We start from the raw sequence: 18,206 nt of genomic DNA, 5'->3' as shown, positions 1-18,206 counted from the left end.
ACGCGCGCGTAATTTTACGCGCGGATTTTTGCCCGAGGGCGGGCCGTCGGAACGTTAAGGGGTTAAACAGCACTTAGAATCATTAGCGAGTCTTCACTCCACATCGGCTAAAACTCTGGGAGCGGGACATGAGGACGTCTGTCAATGACGTTGATAAGCTGCACAATACGTCTGTGAATCACATAATTGGCTGGAGCAGCTCGTCCCCGGTCACACTCACTGACTCACATTGAAAAAGAGACTGTGTCAGCAGTGCGCAATTGCGCGCGCGCTCAGCTTGGAGTGAGCAGTGTTCAATAGGCACAGCAAAGGCTGCATTTGTCGAATTAGGACACGGCCAGCGTCTGGAGACGCTCGCAGTCCGCGAATCATATGAGTCTGGTGCGTGTCTTGACCTCCGCCGAACCCCTGAGACTGACTCACCGAACCCCTAGGGTTCGATCGAACCCAGGTTAAGAACCACTGCTCTAGAGTCTTACCCGGGGCCTCCTTCCGGTGGGACATGCCCATTACTTTACATATTTATTCAATACGAAATAAAAAGAAATGATCATTGACCCTTATAGTTATTCAAGTAAAAAAAAAGAATTGTGTTATGAGCATGTTTTTCAAGTATTAGTTTGCAGATTTTTAGCTAGGACTGCTTTAGCTGGAGGACTATTGTGCATGTTTTGAGTTAATTGGGAAAATTGGAATCCCCGAAGGAAACACACCTAGATGCAGGGAGTGACATGCAACCCCTGTATAGAAAGAATTGGGTGATCTGGGAGTTGAACCTGGAACCTTCCTGCTCTAAGGCGAAAGTGCAAGCCACAACCAAGTGTTAATGCTAAGAGTAATTTTCTTTTCACAGCCTCAAATTATAACCTTCACTATATGTATTATGTTCTATGCATCATACATTTTGGAGACATTTTGATAAGACATGAACAATGCACACACAGCACTCTGACACGCTATAAGTACTGATGAATGAATGGTTTCTGCCTATAGACTGTATATATAAATGGACATAGCAAACCTGCTAACTGCCGTGTTCTAAATAGGAAGTGACCATGGGCGCGTTTCCAGTTCCATCTATTTTGACTCCAATTCATTTTCTATTGAAAAACGGTGACCCCTTGCTTTTAGGCTCATCATTTTGGTCTTGAAATGTTCGCATTAACCCTTCTTTCCCTGAGGTCGCTCCCGCATTTGTGACAGGATTGATTGACAGCATTGCCAAGCACCCTGTGATGTTACCTTCAACAGCCTCACTCCAGATTGTCTCTTTGCTTGCTATGATTCTTCAAGTCAGAATTTCAGATTTGGAAGTTGGCTCCAAATTCTCCCCTCTAACTGCTGGCCTCAGTGAGCTTAATTTGACAGCCAAATGTTGGGTGACGTCACACTCATGTAGTCCACTTCTTTATATGGTCTAGCTTACAAACCTTCTTGAATATTGTAATATTTTTTGTATTTGCCTGAACAGGGTTGAATTAGTCTGCTTAGACGTAGTTAGTACAAAATGGGACATTTTGATAAAAAATAAATAAATCACACTTTCTTCTTTTAAACTTGGACAGTGTGAAGAAAAGTGAATACCTGTACAGAAGACTGGCAAAAGCAATTTAAAGTAGACTTCAAATCAAACCTTATCTCAAGATCATTATGTTGGTACAGCTAAATATATGAACATACTTTTCATAAGCTGTTTCACTTTCAGATTGAAGCCTTCAGCTATGTTCAGAGCCTAGAGATATTGCCATCAAAACATGACGAACTCATTTGGAATTTTTCACCAAAAGAAAGCCTACTTTGTATTTATTACCTTTCAAAGTGGGAACATTTTGAACAGGTACACCTCCATGGGGATGTTATTACTATGCCAGCCGTGTTTGATGACGACGGCGAGCAAATGTCAATCTCTAGGCTTCATGTGGTCAATTCACTGTACTGGTTAGGTGAGACTAGACTACGTTTGTGGCCTTTGTAAAAGTAAGTTAAAGAGAAATAGAGATCTAACGCCCCCGTGTATGGCTGGGCTCCTCTGCTGTAACTTTGATGGAGTACCTGTGTTTACTATTGGTCACATGTTTGACAGAGATTGATCGCAGCATGAGGAGGGCTCACTCTGCGACCAAGATTCAGACCCTGTAAATATCAAAGGCCGTTTGTGTTAAATTGAATCTTTTTCCCCAATATCTGTAATCTTTCACCACAGACAGCCAAAATCCTGCAGTGAAAACTAGGCTTTCAAATCAAATCAAACTGATGCTGGTGCGCTGTTAGCATGCTAGTTGTTGTTAGCAGTGGCATGATTCTCAAACTCCCCTCTGGCATCTAAGTTGGGAAAATGCTATTAGCTTTTTTATGAATAATTCGGATGCCGGAATGCGTTAATGAATTGAGGAATAACTTTGGACTAGTTTAAAATAAACTCGTTCTGTTTTTCACGTTTGTAAGACTGAAAAAATCTGTTACAGCGCCTTTGGTTAAATACAGTATAAAACATGCATCCTTACAGTGAACAGACCCTCTTCATCACAGATCTGACCTAAAAGTTAGCCTGATAGTGCTATTTCCTTGTCCCCGTTAAGATGGATACATTTAATGCCAGACTGTGGAACATTACAGGCAAAGTCATAACATCTCAAAGTGTTACGCAATGTATGTACACTACCATTCAAAAGTTTGGACACATCCTCTCATTAAATGTGTTTTTGCTTTGTGTTACTACAGATTTCTACATTTTAAATACATACAGAGGAAATCAAATATGAGATGCAAGAACTTAAAGTAAAAATCAATGAATTTATTTTATTATTATTATTATTTTTAATTCAGATTACTCAAAGTAGGCACCCTTTGCTTCTATTTGTGTCCATTCGTAGTTTTGATGCCTTCAGTGAGAATCTACAATGTAAATAGTCACATAATAGAAAAAGTGTGTCCAAATTTTTAACTGGTAGTGTTTGTATCTTAAAGATCTAAAGGCTTTTGTGTATCGTGCTCGTACACAAACATGTTACTACAGAATTGCTTATGTTATTTTCAGATGTAATGTAATACCCATTTTAATTCCAAGATTAATACTAATATACGCATTCTGTCAACCTTACAGTTCCTTGCAGTCAATAATCTTCATCTAAAGCAGTTTTCAACCCATTTTTTTCATTTCAAGACACCTATAGAAACCTTGGTCAGATTTTGAATACATGGCAGTAAAAAAAAAAAAAAATTGCTTGGTGATATTCTTTTCTTCATTTGAAAAAAATAAATAAATAAATAAATATTACTTTCTCCTTTTTATTGCATCTTTCCATTATACAGTAGGACACATCTACCTTGCCCTCTTCTCCTCCAGTTTGAACTTTACATACATACATTAGCATATATACTTTTTGTGCTTTGTGCATCTGTGCTGTGTGCAGTTACAGTGGAAGTGCTCTCCAGTTGCCATGACATTAACAACATTGCGCCGCACTAGTTAGAATCATATCAAATCAAGTCAACCTTTTATGTTGTTGAACCACAACTAACAAAAGTGGCACAACAAGTAATTGGAAAGATTAAACTAGTGGCAGTGGGGTTAGCCTTTTTGCCTCACAAGAAAAAGGTCATAACTGGGTGGTGCATGTAACCAAGATCATGCTGTTAGACTATATCTGGAGATAGGTCCTATTGAGTTTAACAATAAAAACACAATACAGTGGTCCCTTGCTATATCGCAGTTCACCTTTTGTGGTCTCGCTGTTTTGTGGATTTTTTTTTGTGTGCAAAAAAACATTATGTTCTGCATCCAGATTGGCTAAGGGAGGTGCCATGTCTCCTACAGAATGTACAGAATGCGTTCAGCTTTCCAAATGTACATAAATGTTGGATCGCAGTGTGACTCTGAAGTGCTGTATGTTTGCAAGTTTTCTCCCCGACAAAACCCACAATGTCGATGAAACTTTCTGCACAGACAAATTTCAGAAACGCTTTGGATTTAAAAGTGTTTCTCTGCGCGGAGAGGCCGCTTCTGTGGATACCACTGGAGCAGAGGCACGTGAACAACACATTTAAAGCGATTATCGAGGAAAAGGGATATAATATACGAAGGTTTGAAGTTTGAGAGTGTTTAAACAAGAGAGAAATGTGAGAAAATGTTAATGCTTGTCTGAGAAAAGTGTATAAAGTGTGTGGTGAGGGGTTTTACAGCCTTAAAACATGTATAATAATTGTAAAAAATAAAGCTGACTACTTCACGGATTTCGCCTATTGCAGGTTATTTTTAGAACGTAACTCCCACGATAAGCGAGGGACCACTGTAAATGCAATACTTAATACCAACTTTAATACGCAAATGATGATTTTAAAAGAGTTTTTTTAGACACTTGTAATTTTCAACACAAAATAATAGCATTTGTTTATTATACCATGTGATCTTACACCAGATAAAACTCAAGATGAAACTGTTCTGAAAAGGTCCAATTTAATAAAGTTATGTGTGATTTCAGGTTTTTTTTTTATTTTTTTTATTTTTATTTTTTTATTCAGTATTGATACCTGTTCAAATGAATCTGTAGTTTCAATACTAGTTTTAATATCGTTTAGTATCTGATTTTTGATAGTTTTGACAACCCTAATAAGTCCCCATTTGATGCACTTTGGTTGAATGACAATAAAATCTACCCTTTCCTTACCCTTTTCGTCTGTTTGTTTCAGTGGAGATGTTATTGCTTCACCTGATATGTTTCACAGTATGGCATTAAACCAATGAGGACATGGAACTGATACCATCAAGCCAAGTTTTTAGTCTGTGGAGAGGCGGGCCCGCTCACAGAGAGAAATGCTTTTGAGAAAATAAAATGAGATTAAACACCTGTTATTAAATAAATACAAGACACATATATTTAATGCCCTACTGTGGAACATTTCAGGCGAAGCAGTAACATCTCCATGGGGGGGAAAGCAGGTAGCGGACCCTCTACTAGAAAAGTTACATAGTGCACCTTTAACACAGCAAAAAGCATAAAGGTAAATATGATGGACAGATGAAGATATTTTGTTCAAATACAATTGCAATGTAACAAAATATAGAGAAATTGTTATCTATGCTTTTTCCAAATGTTGCCATAGCGATTAACAATTGAAAACAAAATAATCCTCAGAATGTGGCATATAACAGGAAGCTGAAATACATAAATAGACTAAATCATTCTTGTTATTTCCAGCATTCGAATTGACTTATACTTTGCTTTAGATTGTTCCTTCAAATAGACCACGCAGAAAACACCTGGAGTGTAGTATTGATTTTCCATTTTGAATGTTCCCATTATAATCTGGTGCTTTGTTTCCGGTGAAGCAGCATTTCCGTGACATTGACTGAAATGTTTATGTCTTTCAGATACCTGAGTCACAACCAGATCTCAGTGCTGTTGCCCGGAGTGTTTCGAGATCTTCATAAGCTGGAGTGGCTGTAAGCAACTACATGTTTGTCTATACTCCAACTGTTTATGTAACTATGTACAATTCCAGATAAAAGTTTGGACACACCTTTTTTCCATGATTATTTCCAGTATATTTTCACTGAAGGCATCAAAACTATGAATGAACGCATATGGAATGTAGTAAACCAACTCAAAATACCTCAAAACATAGTATAGATTTTTAATAATAGCCACCCAATAGTTAGCAACTCTGTCAGCAAATAAAGGGCGGCTACTTTGAGGAATTTAATATAAAATATATTATTATATATTTTTTTAATTTGCCACTCAATTCTATACATTTTTCACTATACATCTGATGTCTTTTGTATGTATCTAAAATGTAGAATGCAGAAATAACATAAAGAAAAACAAAACAATAAATGAGTAGATGTGTCCAAACCTTTGACTGGCAGTGTATATCTTTAACAGTGTTGGGCATCTTACTTCAAAAATGTAATTAGTTAAAGTTACAAGTTACTTCTCCCAAAAAGTAACTGAGTTAGTAACTCAGTTACTTCTTGGGAGAAGTAACTAGTTACTAGGCAAAGTAACTATGCTGTTACTTATTATGTTAAAACAATAAAAACACAACAGATGTGAACCTTTAACATTTATTTCACATTAACAGATTGCCACTATATTGTATTTGTTTACAAGTAAATTATAGAATGTATCAAAAATAAAAAAAAATATATAAAAAATGTTATTTGAAGTGCAAATAAATCAACATGTCACGCAATTTCAGACAACTGTACTTCAAATATTTTCTTCATTATAATACTGAAAAAAAATCATTGCAATGTATTGCAAAACTAAGGCATTCAAATGTAAACCATGTAAAATAAGACAAAACCTTTAAGCTTTTCTGGCCACACACTGTAATTCTCTGCCCAGTATTCAAATATTAATCACTCTCATTTCAACATAAACTGAACTTTATCCAACTCTTTAACATTCATTAAAAGATTCACACAATCCCTCTAACACGTATCTATTCCTTTATTTATTTATCTATCCATCCAATCAGCTGTCGATGCACGTGTGGACAGGACATCATTTCCCATCATGCATTAAACGTTTGTAGTCCATGCAGGCGGCCGCTGGCGGTGGAGAGCTGCTGCGCTCGCCTTGCTCAAAAACTTCCCATTACCGGCGCACAGGTTATGTCAGCGCAAGTCGGTGGCATCTTGGACACAAAACTAACCGGCATGCACCGCGCACCGATCGACGGCGATAGTATCTGCACCCGCCTCATCTCAAACAAGCCTTTTATCTCACCCCGAGCCGCGCTGCAGCTCCTCGGCTGAGAGACTCTGATGAAGAGAAGAGTGAACTGAATTAAAAGTAACGCGCCACATTTTATAGTCAGTAACGGTAACGACGTTAGGACGCTGGGAAAAGTAATTAGTTAGATTACTCCGTTAGTGAAAAAGTAACGCAGTTAGTAACGCCGTTATAATGTAACTCCGTTATTCCCAACACTGATCTTTAAAGCCCCACCGTGTAACATTTTAGCCAAAAAACAAAGACTAAAGCACGTTTTTTTAATGTTTTTTTTATTTTTTATTGCACAGTCTGTGTAATCCCTTGGTTCAAAAGAAAATTTAATTCTGCCAAGGACATTTTAGTGATGCATTGAAAATGTATAAAAAACATGCATCCTTACTGTGAGTGGGCCTGGTCTCTTCCTGCTTGTCTCCATGGAAATGTTGTTCCCTTGGATATTTCTCACAGTATGGCATAAAAGTTCTTTCAGTCTGGAGTATGGCTCTAACTTTCTGTTTCCATCAAATCATGCTGATGACATACCGGCTCCAAATAGTTACATTGTGTTGCTTTAATATTATTAAGTATTTGATTATTTTAATTAACTTTAACCTATTCTTATTTATATACCATAATGAATTTAATTTTTTCATATATTTAAAGCCACAGTATGTATCCTTTAGCTCATAAAAGAGACTAACATAAAAGCATGTCTTTTTTCATTTTGGTTGTGTTTATACCACATGTGTCCTTCCTCTGAGTGGGCTTGCATCTCCAAAAACCTGACTCTTAGTTGGGCTGCAGATGGACTGTCTTTAACTTGTTTCTATGGAAATGTTGTTCCTTTTGTTTTAATATGTAATAGTATGGCACCAATTCTATCTATCTCCATGGAGAATGTTCAAAAGAATGGTATGTCCATGGAATCATGCTGGTGGCTTTCCTCCTTCAAAAAGTTACACAGGGTTGCTTTAATAATATTATAACAAAATATCATATTATTCTATTTTATAACCTACTCTAAAATACTCTCGCCTTACAAATAGTTAGTTATAATTAAAGCTGGGGTACATCACTTTCTTTTCCAATAGAGTGTACTGAAAAAGCAGCTTCAACACAAGTGTACACGTGCATAAACTTTTATTGTTACATCTGTATATGAAAGTATTCAAAATCTCATCTTTGTTCCAGGATTCTGGAAAATAACAATATTCATCAGATGTCATCTCTGACCTTCTCGGGCTTGCACTCGCTGGTTTTGCTGTGAGTGATTTATTTTAGTGACTATTTCCAATCTTCCTTTTCTATTACATTGACAAGTGCTCTTCATTGTACCTGCCTTTGTTGAAAATATATTTCCAGCATTTTGAATAACCTTTTGTACAATGTGTTCTTCTGGTTCACAGGGTTTTGCTTAACAACTCGCTTATCAAGTTGGATGACATCTGCCGGGAGATGCCGCGTCTCAATTGGCTGTAAGTCTCACAAAAAGAAAATAAAAAAGTGATAAAATAAACAAACAAGATCTAAATAAATAACAAGTACTACTGCAACTACTACAGTAACTACTACTGCTATTATCACTAATACAAAAACTGCTATTACATCTAGAAGTATTACTACTGCTATATGCCTCAACTGGCTGGAAAACTAAAATAAACAACAACAATAACGACAACAAATGTAGCTGCAAGCGGCAATGATCATCCCTTGCCCACGCCTACGTTGTCACCCGGGGAGAGACTATTCCACCCAAGGAGTTCATCAAAATATCATATCTTAAAAACCTGACAATTTGTGAGATTTGGCAATTTTACCATTGAAATAAAATGAGAAGTTTTTGTCATCACTACGGCAAAAGTATCAATGATATTTTTGTTTGGGATGTCAAAAGAGAATTTGTGCAAAATTTCCAATTCTTTTGAAAACTAGTGCTGACATGTTTGTCAGCCCTCCATGAAGTACTTGGGCACTTACCATTATAATGTTTGATTTGTGCTCTACTTATTCATGTGAACAGGATGTGCATGATTTCATTTGTGTATTGGGTTAGTGTTTGTAAAAAGGTGTGCACTTTATGCTTTGCACAGCTTTACAATACAAACTAAACCAACAACAACTGCAGCTTCTACTTCGACAAGTACCACTACGACTACCACAGTGACAAAGACTAATTCATGCCTTAAGCGCTGTTAACTAAACCAACAATTACAACTTCTGCTACAACCAATACCACCTTCAACAACCACTACTACAACTGTTACTACAACTACAAGTACTTCATGCATCAAATTCCTGTCACGTAATCAAAATAAACAAATGACAAGATATCCATCCATCCATTTTCTTCTGCTTATCCGGAGCCGGGTGGTGGGGGCAGCAGTCTAAGCAGGGACTCCCAAACTTCCCTCACCCCAGACACATCCTCCAGCTCCTCCGGTGGGATCCCAAGGCGTTCCCAGGCCAGCCGAGAGACATAGTCCCTCCAGCGTGTCCTGGGTCTTCCCCGGGGCCTCCTCCCGGTGGGACATGCCCAGAACACCTCCCTAGGGAGGCGTCCAGGAGGCATCCTGAGCAGATGCCCGAGCCACCTCAGCTGGCTCCTCTCAACGTGTAGGAGCAGCGGCTCTACTCCGAGCTCCTCCCGTGTGACCGAGCTCCTCACCCTATCCCTAAGGGTGCGCCCGGCCACTCTGCGGAGGAAGCCCATTTCAGCCGCTTGTATCCGCGATCTTGTCCTTTCGGTCATTACCCAAAACTCATGACCATAGGTGAGGGTAGGAATGTAGATTGACCGGTAAATCGAGAGCTTCGCCTTTGGGCTCAGCTCCTTCTTCACCACAACGGACCGATACAGCGACCGCATCACTGCAGACGCTGCACCGATCCGCCTGTCAATCTCACGCTCCATCCTTCCCTCACTCGTGAACAAGACCCCGAGATACTTGAACTCCTCCACTTGGGGCAGAGACTCACCACCCACCCGGAGAGAGCAAACCACCTTTTTCCGGTCGAGAACCATGGCCTCGGATTTAGAGGAGCTGATTCTCATCCCAGCCGCTTCACACTCAGCTGCAAACTGCCCCAGTGCCTGCTGCAGATCCTGGCTCGAAGAAGCCATCAGGACAACATCATCCGCAAACAGCAGAGATGAAATCCTGTGGTTCCCAAACCAGGCCCCCTCCGGCCCCTGGCTGCGCCTAGAAATTCTGTCCATAAATATAATGAACAGAACCGGTGACAAAGGGCAGCCCTGGCGGAGTCCAACATGCACCGGGAACAGGTCTGACTTACTGCCGGCAAATGACAAGATATAATTAATTAAATAAATAAACCACAACAAAAACTGTCTACAACAGTGACATGTTTTAATGCACCTCTTTTCATCCTTGCAGGGATTTAGAGGGGAATCTTCTTGAAACAATTGGAAATGTGTCATTCCACTCCTGCCATATGCTGACAGTCTTGTAAGTGCATTTGCAAGATACAGTCCATAACATGTTAGCCTTAGATTACCTGTTGGGAGATTAGCGAAATCTGCAGCGACACCTGATATAATATGTGAAAAGCTGTCGCAGTCCTTATCTGAATACCTGTCTGTCTCCCCAGGGTGCTCCAGAGAAACCGCATCAGCCACATCCACGACCAGGCCTTCTCTGTGCTGCAGAAACTCGGAGAACTGTGAGTGAGCTTTGATACTATATTGTGGAGGAATTAGATAAAGAAAGTCTATTTGTTGAGATTTTTATCATTTTAATAGTGCAGTAGCAGTAAAAGTATACATCAAACTTGTATACCTCCAAGGAGACAAGCACGTGACACCACTTGGCCAAGTTAGTTGCAGGTCAGATCTGTGGAGAGGTGATTCTGCTCACACTAAGAATGCATGTAGTTTGAGCAATAAAAATAGTAATAGTTATAGTAAGTAATTGGATAAATGCAAGACAAACAGACACAAGTTTAAGGTCATATTGTGGAAGATTCCATATAATGCATTACATCACCATGGAGACAAGCAGGTGGCTGACCTTCCCATTAGAAAAGCTACATTATGCACTTTTAAACTGTCAGTGTGTATTAGCACATCAAATCCTGGTGTTGCATGTTGTTAAGTTGTTTGTCTTGTATTGGGAAAAAAATACACTTCAAACAATCTTTCCTTATTTTTTAGTTGTTTTAATATAACAATTTTAGCAAAAAGAAGAAAAGTAAAAAAAAAAAAATAGCAGCAATGATGACATATTTGTATTGCGTTTGACAAGCTTTACAAACCTCACAATGTGCTGCACTGTGGCCATAATTCATTCACTTCACATTTAGTGATGGTAAGCTGTTTTCGTCTGTATAGCCACAGCTACCCTGGGGTAGACTGACAGAAACGAGGCTGCCAATCTGCTCCATCTGTCCCTCTGACCAACACCAATCACTCACTACCACCACATTTGGCCATGACAAATGAGCGGAGTATTTCACGTACATGAGCAGCAGGATATTACAAAATGGGGCAGGGCAATATGACAAAAAATACATCACATTTTTCTTCCTTATATTGATTTAAAAGGAATTTAAGTTTTTAAGAATGATTTATAAATATAAACCATATATTGGAGGCATTGTCATTAAAAGGTACAGTATATAGAGGTAGAGTGTACTTTATGACATTCTCTTTGAAGATAGATACGTTTTTTGCCAAACTATGGAAAATTATAGTCAGTACTACAACATTTCCATAGAAACAAGCAGGAAGACCAGGCCAAATAAGAGTCAGGTTTGTGAAGATGGAAGCCTGCATGCATTCCAAATCGGTAGTCAGCATGGGTACGTGTCTGGCTCCACTGACTCTAACTCACTTTCTATTGTAAAACCATCGCCCCTCTCTCTGCAACTGCTGCTGTCAGGCTTCATCTTCTGTAAAATTTAAATAAGAAAATTGCACAAGAAACACGCAAGATTCATCTTATCGACCAATGAAAAGGGCATTGATTATGCATGACATAAAGGGTGGAAAATAGTAATAATATGAGTAACGCGTGGCTGCTTTCACCAAACTGTGATCTGAGAATCGCGTCTTTCTGAAAACTCAGGGCTTTGAAGTTTGATTAAGTTCCACCATTAGAAAAGTTCAAACATGGCCCCTAGGCTGCGTCTGACACACTTTGGAAAATGTCTTGAATGGTTTTGCATATTTCACAAAAGCTCCATCGAGTAAATACGAGAGCTTCTGATAATGACGTGCATCTTGTTTCCTCGACTGGAGATATTACACTTAGATTGGCAGCAGTGTTGAATAAGCTGTTACAGAAAGTTGGGTCCCAAGTTTGTCAGGTTAGTAGCTATGGGATGACTCTTGTGACATTTAAGCCATGTTATAATGTTACCTCATTAAAAACATATCTGGAGTTGTTTTATTATTAGTCTGCCAACATCTTCAAACCTCAAAATGCTCTGTTCCACCTTATGATGTCATGGAGCACTAGTTTTCATGTTGACAGCTCCTTTTACCTTTCATTTGATAAAGGGGCTGAAATGATCCAAATCATTTCAGTGAAACTGTATGGAGTTTAAAAACACATTGGAGCACTTCCTGTATTACCACATGACATCACAAGGTGGAATAGATTGTTTTCTATTTAAGAAAAATGAAACAAAACACAACTCCGGGTATGTTTTTGATGAGGAAACAACATTATAGCAACATAGATCAGAAAATAGTGTGATATTACTGTCTTAAAAAGTGAAAAACACAAGTATTTTTTGAATAGTCTGCAGCAGTACAGATTATCACCACTATCACTTTCCCTACATATTTCTAGCATCCTCATTATTTACCACACTGAGTTTATAAGCATTTTTCACAACTTTCAGAGACCAGAGTAGAGTTTTTCTGTCACAGTAATGCAACATACAACTAGCATGCTAACAGCGCACAAGCCATACTTCCTGGTTTGCAGACAATAAAAACAATTCATAATTAGATCTATACTGAACAAATATCTGTACTGAGACAAAACCAATAAAATATCACTTTATTAAATGAAAAAATGGGCACAACTTCTTCTGATGTTTTATGATTGTATTATGGTTTAAATGCATACATTGTTTCTGGGAACATTTTTTTTATTAAAAGGATTTTAAGCACTCAGTTTTGTTTGAATTTTTGGAATTTGGCTGTGCAGATTACCACAAGGGAAACTACTTTTCATCTGCTGTTCAAAGGTGAGTTAGCAAAAAGTAGGGCTGAAATTCCAGTAGAACTTTTAATTTTGGTCAGAGGAGGGTTTTTTGGGGAGTTGGTTCCATTCTTCAGTGCATTTCAATGAAAAGGGGTTGGGCTGGTGTTTGAATGCCCAGTGACTGAAGAAAGCCATTTGGGCAGTTTGCATTTCTTGCGACTTGTGGGCCTGAATAGTTCAGATTTTCTTTCATGTAAACAAAGATTGCCTGTCAAATCCAGAATGATGTCTTTCTGTATTGTTTATACAGAGGGATATTAGTCTGTCGCGTCTTGAGTCCAACCAAACATGATCGTGCAATCAGATTTGTTTTTGTTTTGAGTTGATTTAGCAGAAATCTGTGATATTTTTCAGTCTCTTGTAATAGTTGTTTTGATACAGATGGACCATGCATGTTTCTGATTGGCTAATCCACCTGTCAATCACAGCCATCTGAAATTAGGGAGATTCACCCATGACCAGACTCATGTGAAGTTTTGAACAGTGTGTATTCTGGATCTCAGGCAAAAACAAAGGTGCATTTATTCACAGACAGTGATGTTGAGCTTGCATTAAGTGTATTGCCTATGGACACTACACAATATGAGACATGAGTACAAATAGCATATTGACACTTTGCAGTGACATCACACTGGGAATGTACTGTATGGATGTCTATGGAAAAATGTTCAGCAGTTACCATGGTGATACAATGCACACATTAGCAAACACTGCCTGTGACTAATAAGAGCGTTCATGGCTCTGTTTAGATGTGACCTGATTTTCAACAAAAAAGGTGAGTGTGACTAACTGAAAAAAAAAAAAAGACCAATGCTAGCTATCTTGAATGTAATGATATGTGAGAGGGACTTAGCAAAGATGAAGTTTAAATCTGTCAACAAATTGTTGTACGAGTGAAGACGTTTCGCTGCTCATCCAAGCCGCTTCTTCAGTTCTGGTCAGATTGCTCGTGGTCACTACACGGAAACTGTAAGCAGCTATTATCTCCAGTTTCAACTGTTAATGGCCCTCCTATTGTTCTTTTTGTTTGCTTTGGGTCTGAAGACGAAATTATTGATCTGTGAGGTTTAACTGCACAAATCAGCTCACCTGTTGTAGTTCCAGATAAGTTAGTTCATTTTGGTCAGATTGTGTTAAAACAAAGCTCACGGTCTAACTATCAGAGCTTCAGACAGAGCAGTGCTTACACCTACTTTCACACCCCCGGGGAATGATGTTGTCAGATAGTACTTATAGTTTGCTATGTTACTTGATCTGTTTTTTCCACTTTTTGGTTTCCATTTGCGTAAGTTAGTAATGATGACTTGTCCAAGAGTGGGTCTAGTAACAGCACATGAAAGTAAGTATGAGTCCTAACTGGCACATCCTCACACACAACTATGAATCAGCTATGGTAATGCTGTATAATTTCCACTCACTAAAAGGAGCAATTTGTAGCTCATAGAATTTGAATGGCAACCCAACAATGCAGAAAATGGCCAGCTTCAGGTGAACTGCTGGTTTCAATGTTAGCGGATAAAGGGGAGTAAAAAAAAATAGAAAAAGATTAACAATTAACATGTTAATGTGGTCTTGATGTGTAAATGTTAGCACGCTTGGCTACTTGACACAAAGATTCAGTAAAATTCAAATCCTACAGCATTATAGAGCTGCTCATTTGATGAAATCAGTCTCATATTCAAGTCATAATTATAAAATGAAATAAAACATGCAAAGATACTAAGTGAAATACAAAATGGAAACATTCAAAGTGATCTTCATGACTTATCTCGTCTTCTGCTATTACGTCAATAAAAACATATTAGTGGGCATCTATACAATACTAACTAAAATCCTCCTGAATTTGTTTTATAAATTTATGTATTTACTGTCAAACTGGTTTCCAGAAGGTAACGAGAAAGTCATTTTTGTGATTTATTTATTTTTATTTTATTTATTTATTTGAAGGACAGTGTGCAGATACATTAAAAAAATGGCTGCACCAGATTTAGCAAAATGCTGATTTCCATCTGTAGTCCTTGATAATAATATCATCATAATAATTTTATTTATAATGCACTTTGCAGTCGCCAAGCAAATCTCAGAGTGCTACAGTAAAAACATTTCTAAAAGCATGAAAGTTAAAACAGACAGAATAGCAAAGTTAGCTATTCAGCCATGAGACTGATTGAATAAAAATATCTTTTAAAATAAATTATTCATACTTTTTTTAAGAGTCCACTGTCTGTAGAGCCTAGAGGAGAGTTCCAGAGACGGGGCGCTGCAGTGGAGAAAGCCCTGTCTCCCATGGGGCAGAGCCTGGTTTTGGGTGGATGAAGGCAATGACGCTCTGTGCTGTGTAATTATCTGGTTTTGGTGGTGCCGGGAGTCAGGAGCTCAGTGAGGTAGTTTGGAGCAGTTCCATGGAGGCATTGTTGCGTAAGGAGACAGATCTTGTTGTGGATCTATTATTGGATGGGGAGCAAGTGTAGAGAGTGAAGAATTGGAATAATGTGCTCATATTTCCACACCCTCACCAATGCCCTGGCAGCAGTGTTCTGGACGTACTGTAGTCTTTGGAGGCTCTTGCTAGGGATAAAATGAGGAGTCGGTAACATTAGTCTGGAGGAGATAAAGGAGTGGAGCAGCTTTTCAGCGTCTGTAAGAGAGGGAAAGGGGCAAAGTTGAGATGTTACGCAAATGGAAAAATGAAATCTTGCAGAGATGTTTAGGGGTCAGCCTTAACACCTAACCCACATTTTTTATTGTAGTTTATATTATAATAAGCTTGTAGAAACTGTGAATGTGGAGCTAAATAAAATAAAACTATGGATGGATACAAATAAACTGTCATTAAATCTAAGTAACTAAAAATAGCCAAAAGCCTTTCAATTATACATAAGGCAAAACAATTCCTTAATCACGATGCACTCCGTACTTTATACTGCTCACTGATTCTCCCATATTTCACCTATTGTGTTGAAATATGGGGAAATTATTACCAATGCTCAATTAACTCATTATTCTTATTGCAAAAATGAGCAGTGCAGATCTTTCACATGGTTGGTTTTCTAGATCATACTCACAATCTTTTCATTTAGTCCAAATTATTAAAATTTCCACAACCTTGTAAAATATTATACTGTAATTATATTATTCAAAGCCTTCAATAAGTTATTACCATGTGACATGAAGTGTTTTGCCCTTAAAGACAGGACTTACTATTTGAGAGATTATGGGAATTTTACACTACCTAATGTTTGAACCACTCGTAAAAGTTTTTGCGTGACTGTATGTGGGGTGAAACTGTGGAATGCTCTGGATTTAAAACAAAAGCAATGCCAAAGAATTCATAAATTAAAGTTTTTATAAAGACATGGCTTGGTTTGAACGCAGAGAGAGGCCAGTCTTATTGTCATAATTTGGATTTGAATGGGCAGCATGAAAACCTGACAGGTTTTTTTTCAAAGAAGTTAAATGAGTATTGTAGTTTAGGGCTATCAAAAGTATCAAAAATCAGATACTACTCAATACTAAAACTAGTATCCAAACTAGATACTCATTTGAGCAAGTATCGATATTAAAAAAAGTTACATTCACAGGACAGAAGTGAACCTTTTCAGAATAACTTGATAATGATCTTGAGCTGTTTCAAAACAAGTATAAGACCATATAGAAGAGAATGCACCCATGGACCTATGGAGCCTACCTTGATGACTGAGGGATTACACAGATATAAGAAGTAAAGTAAAGTAAAGTAAAGTACTATTTATTATCATTATTATGTTGAAAATGACGTTCTGTTGGCTACTGAGGGAGCCACTGTCTGTGTGAATGGTCATGTACTATAGTTATCATCATGGTATTGTAAGGTATTTACATCTAGCAGTATGCACTACATCTAACTGGGATCTTGATTTACTAATGCTAAAGGAGTTAATACATGCACACCAGTGGAGTACAGACAAATGGAATGCGTGGGGGCGCACGAAGATGACCCTTATACACTCACATACATATACATTGAGAGACACTATAAAAACAGCCAACACGCACATCTCACGACTCTCATCCTATCCTTTCCGTACAGTCCGTTGCTTTATTGTTCACTTTACCTGTGTGGAACTCATTAAAACAACAACAACGATAAATAACAACAAAACAACAATATCCTTCATGATCTATTGATCTCAGTGAACTCATGATTCTGTGCCCTCTGATTGGTCACTCCATCCGTCCATCTTTCTACCCATCGATACAAGAGGCTCTTTAATTGGAATGGCTAAGATCTTGGCTGGTCTGGCTCTATCTGACCCTTCTTTCGCCTTTCTGCACACTCCATCTAAATCCGTGATCAATACCTTTTTACCTTGTCTCATTTTGCTCCGCATTAGCCCTGCATTCCCAGGTATACTCTTTAGACCTTAATTAGTTATCGATGTTCTTGTATGATTTGGTGGCAATGCAACAAAGGCATAACTTGTACCTACAATATTGTTTTTAAAAGAACAGTACTTCCTTGAGCAATTTTTCTCCAAGCTCTTGTTTTGATGCCATTATGCCTCTCAGAAGAAGATAAGATAATTGTGGGTTTTTTTTCCCTCTTGTTCTGTTTGAAGTCAGTTTAAGTGCACATGTAGGCTTTCATAACAGCAAAAGCCTCATAAGCCCTAACAACAGAGGTGGGTAGTTTCATTTTTATTGAGGAACGTTTTAATGCATCGTGTTTTTTACAGCACAGATACCATACTTTTAACAGTACTCTTACTTGAGTAAACATTTTACTCTTCTCACTGTCTCTGTAAGTCACAAAATGCTTCAAGTTGACAATATTAAATGATAAATAATCACATTTTTGTATAGCGCTTTTCCACCTTCAAGGTATTCAAAGTACGTTACATCAAGAGGATCTTACAGAGGACGTATTTTGTTAAATCAACTTTTTGGCGCTTGTCTACCATGTTATAATGCTCCCTTACCAAAAATATGCCTGAAGAGGTTTTATATGTCCACACAGGCACTATTAAAACCCTCCTTACGGTTAGCAAAATCAGCATTCACGACTCAATCCAGAAGCCTACGTCACCCATGCTACTGTACCGAAATTTTACATAAATGTACAAAAGCATGACACAAAACGATACTCTACAACTTCACAAACCTGATGTGATGTGCAGTAGTTTGATGAGCGAAATGCACAGTGATTATGTTTTGATAATGCTGTGTAGGAGGAACAAGTTAAAGCAGGGAGCAGGGAGAGGGGAAACTCAGA

At 38.1% G+C, this 18,206-nt stretch overlaps 1 protein-coding gene across 1 annotated transcript in view; it reads left to right on the top strand.

The window, feature by feature from the left end:
- The window catches only part of rxfp1 (relaxin family peptide receptor 1), a 222,568-nt gene that overhangs the window by 183,771 nt on the left and 20,591 nt on the right, over positions 1 to 18,206 (top strand). The window contains exons 7-11 of the mRNA XM_055224684.1: positions 5,372 to 5,443; positions 7,914 to 7,985; positions 8,129 to 8,197; positions 10,118 to 10,189; positions 10,332 to 10,403. Of these exons, the coding sequence (XP_055080659.1) occupies positions 5,372 to 5,443; positions 7,914 to 7,985; positions 8,129 to 8,197; positions 10,118 to 10,189; positions 10,332 to 10,403 (357 nt within the window). The remainder of the gene's footprint in view (positions 1 to 5,371; positions 5,444 to 7,913; positions 7,986 to 8,128; positions 8,198 to 10,117; positions 10,190 to 10,331; positions 10,404 to 18,206) is intronic.

Source organism: Periophthalmus magnuspinnatus, chromosome 10 (genome assembly GCF_009829125.3).
Source record: "Periophthalmus magnuspinnatus isolate fPerMag1 chromosome 10, fPerMag1.2.pri, whole genome shotgun sequence".
Taxonomy (NCBI): domain Eukaryota; kingdom Metazoa; phylum Chordata; class Actinopteri; order Gobiiformes; family Gobiidae; genus Periophthalmus; species Periophthalmus magnuspinnatus.
This window is presented reverse-complemented; position numbering and strand designations above follow the sequence as displayed.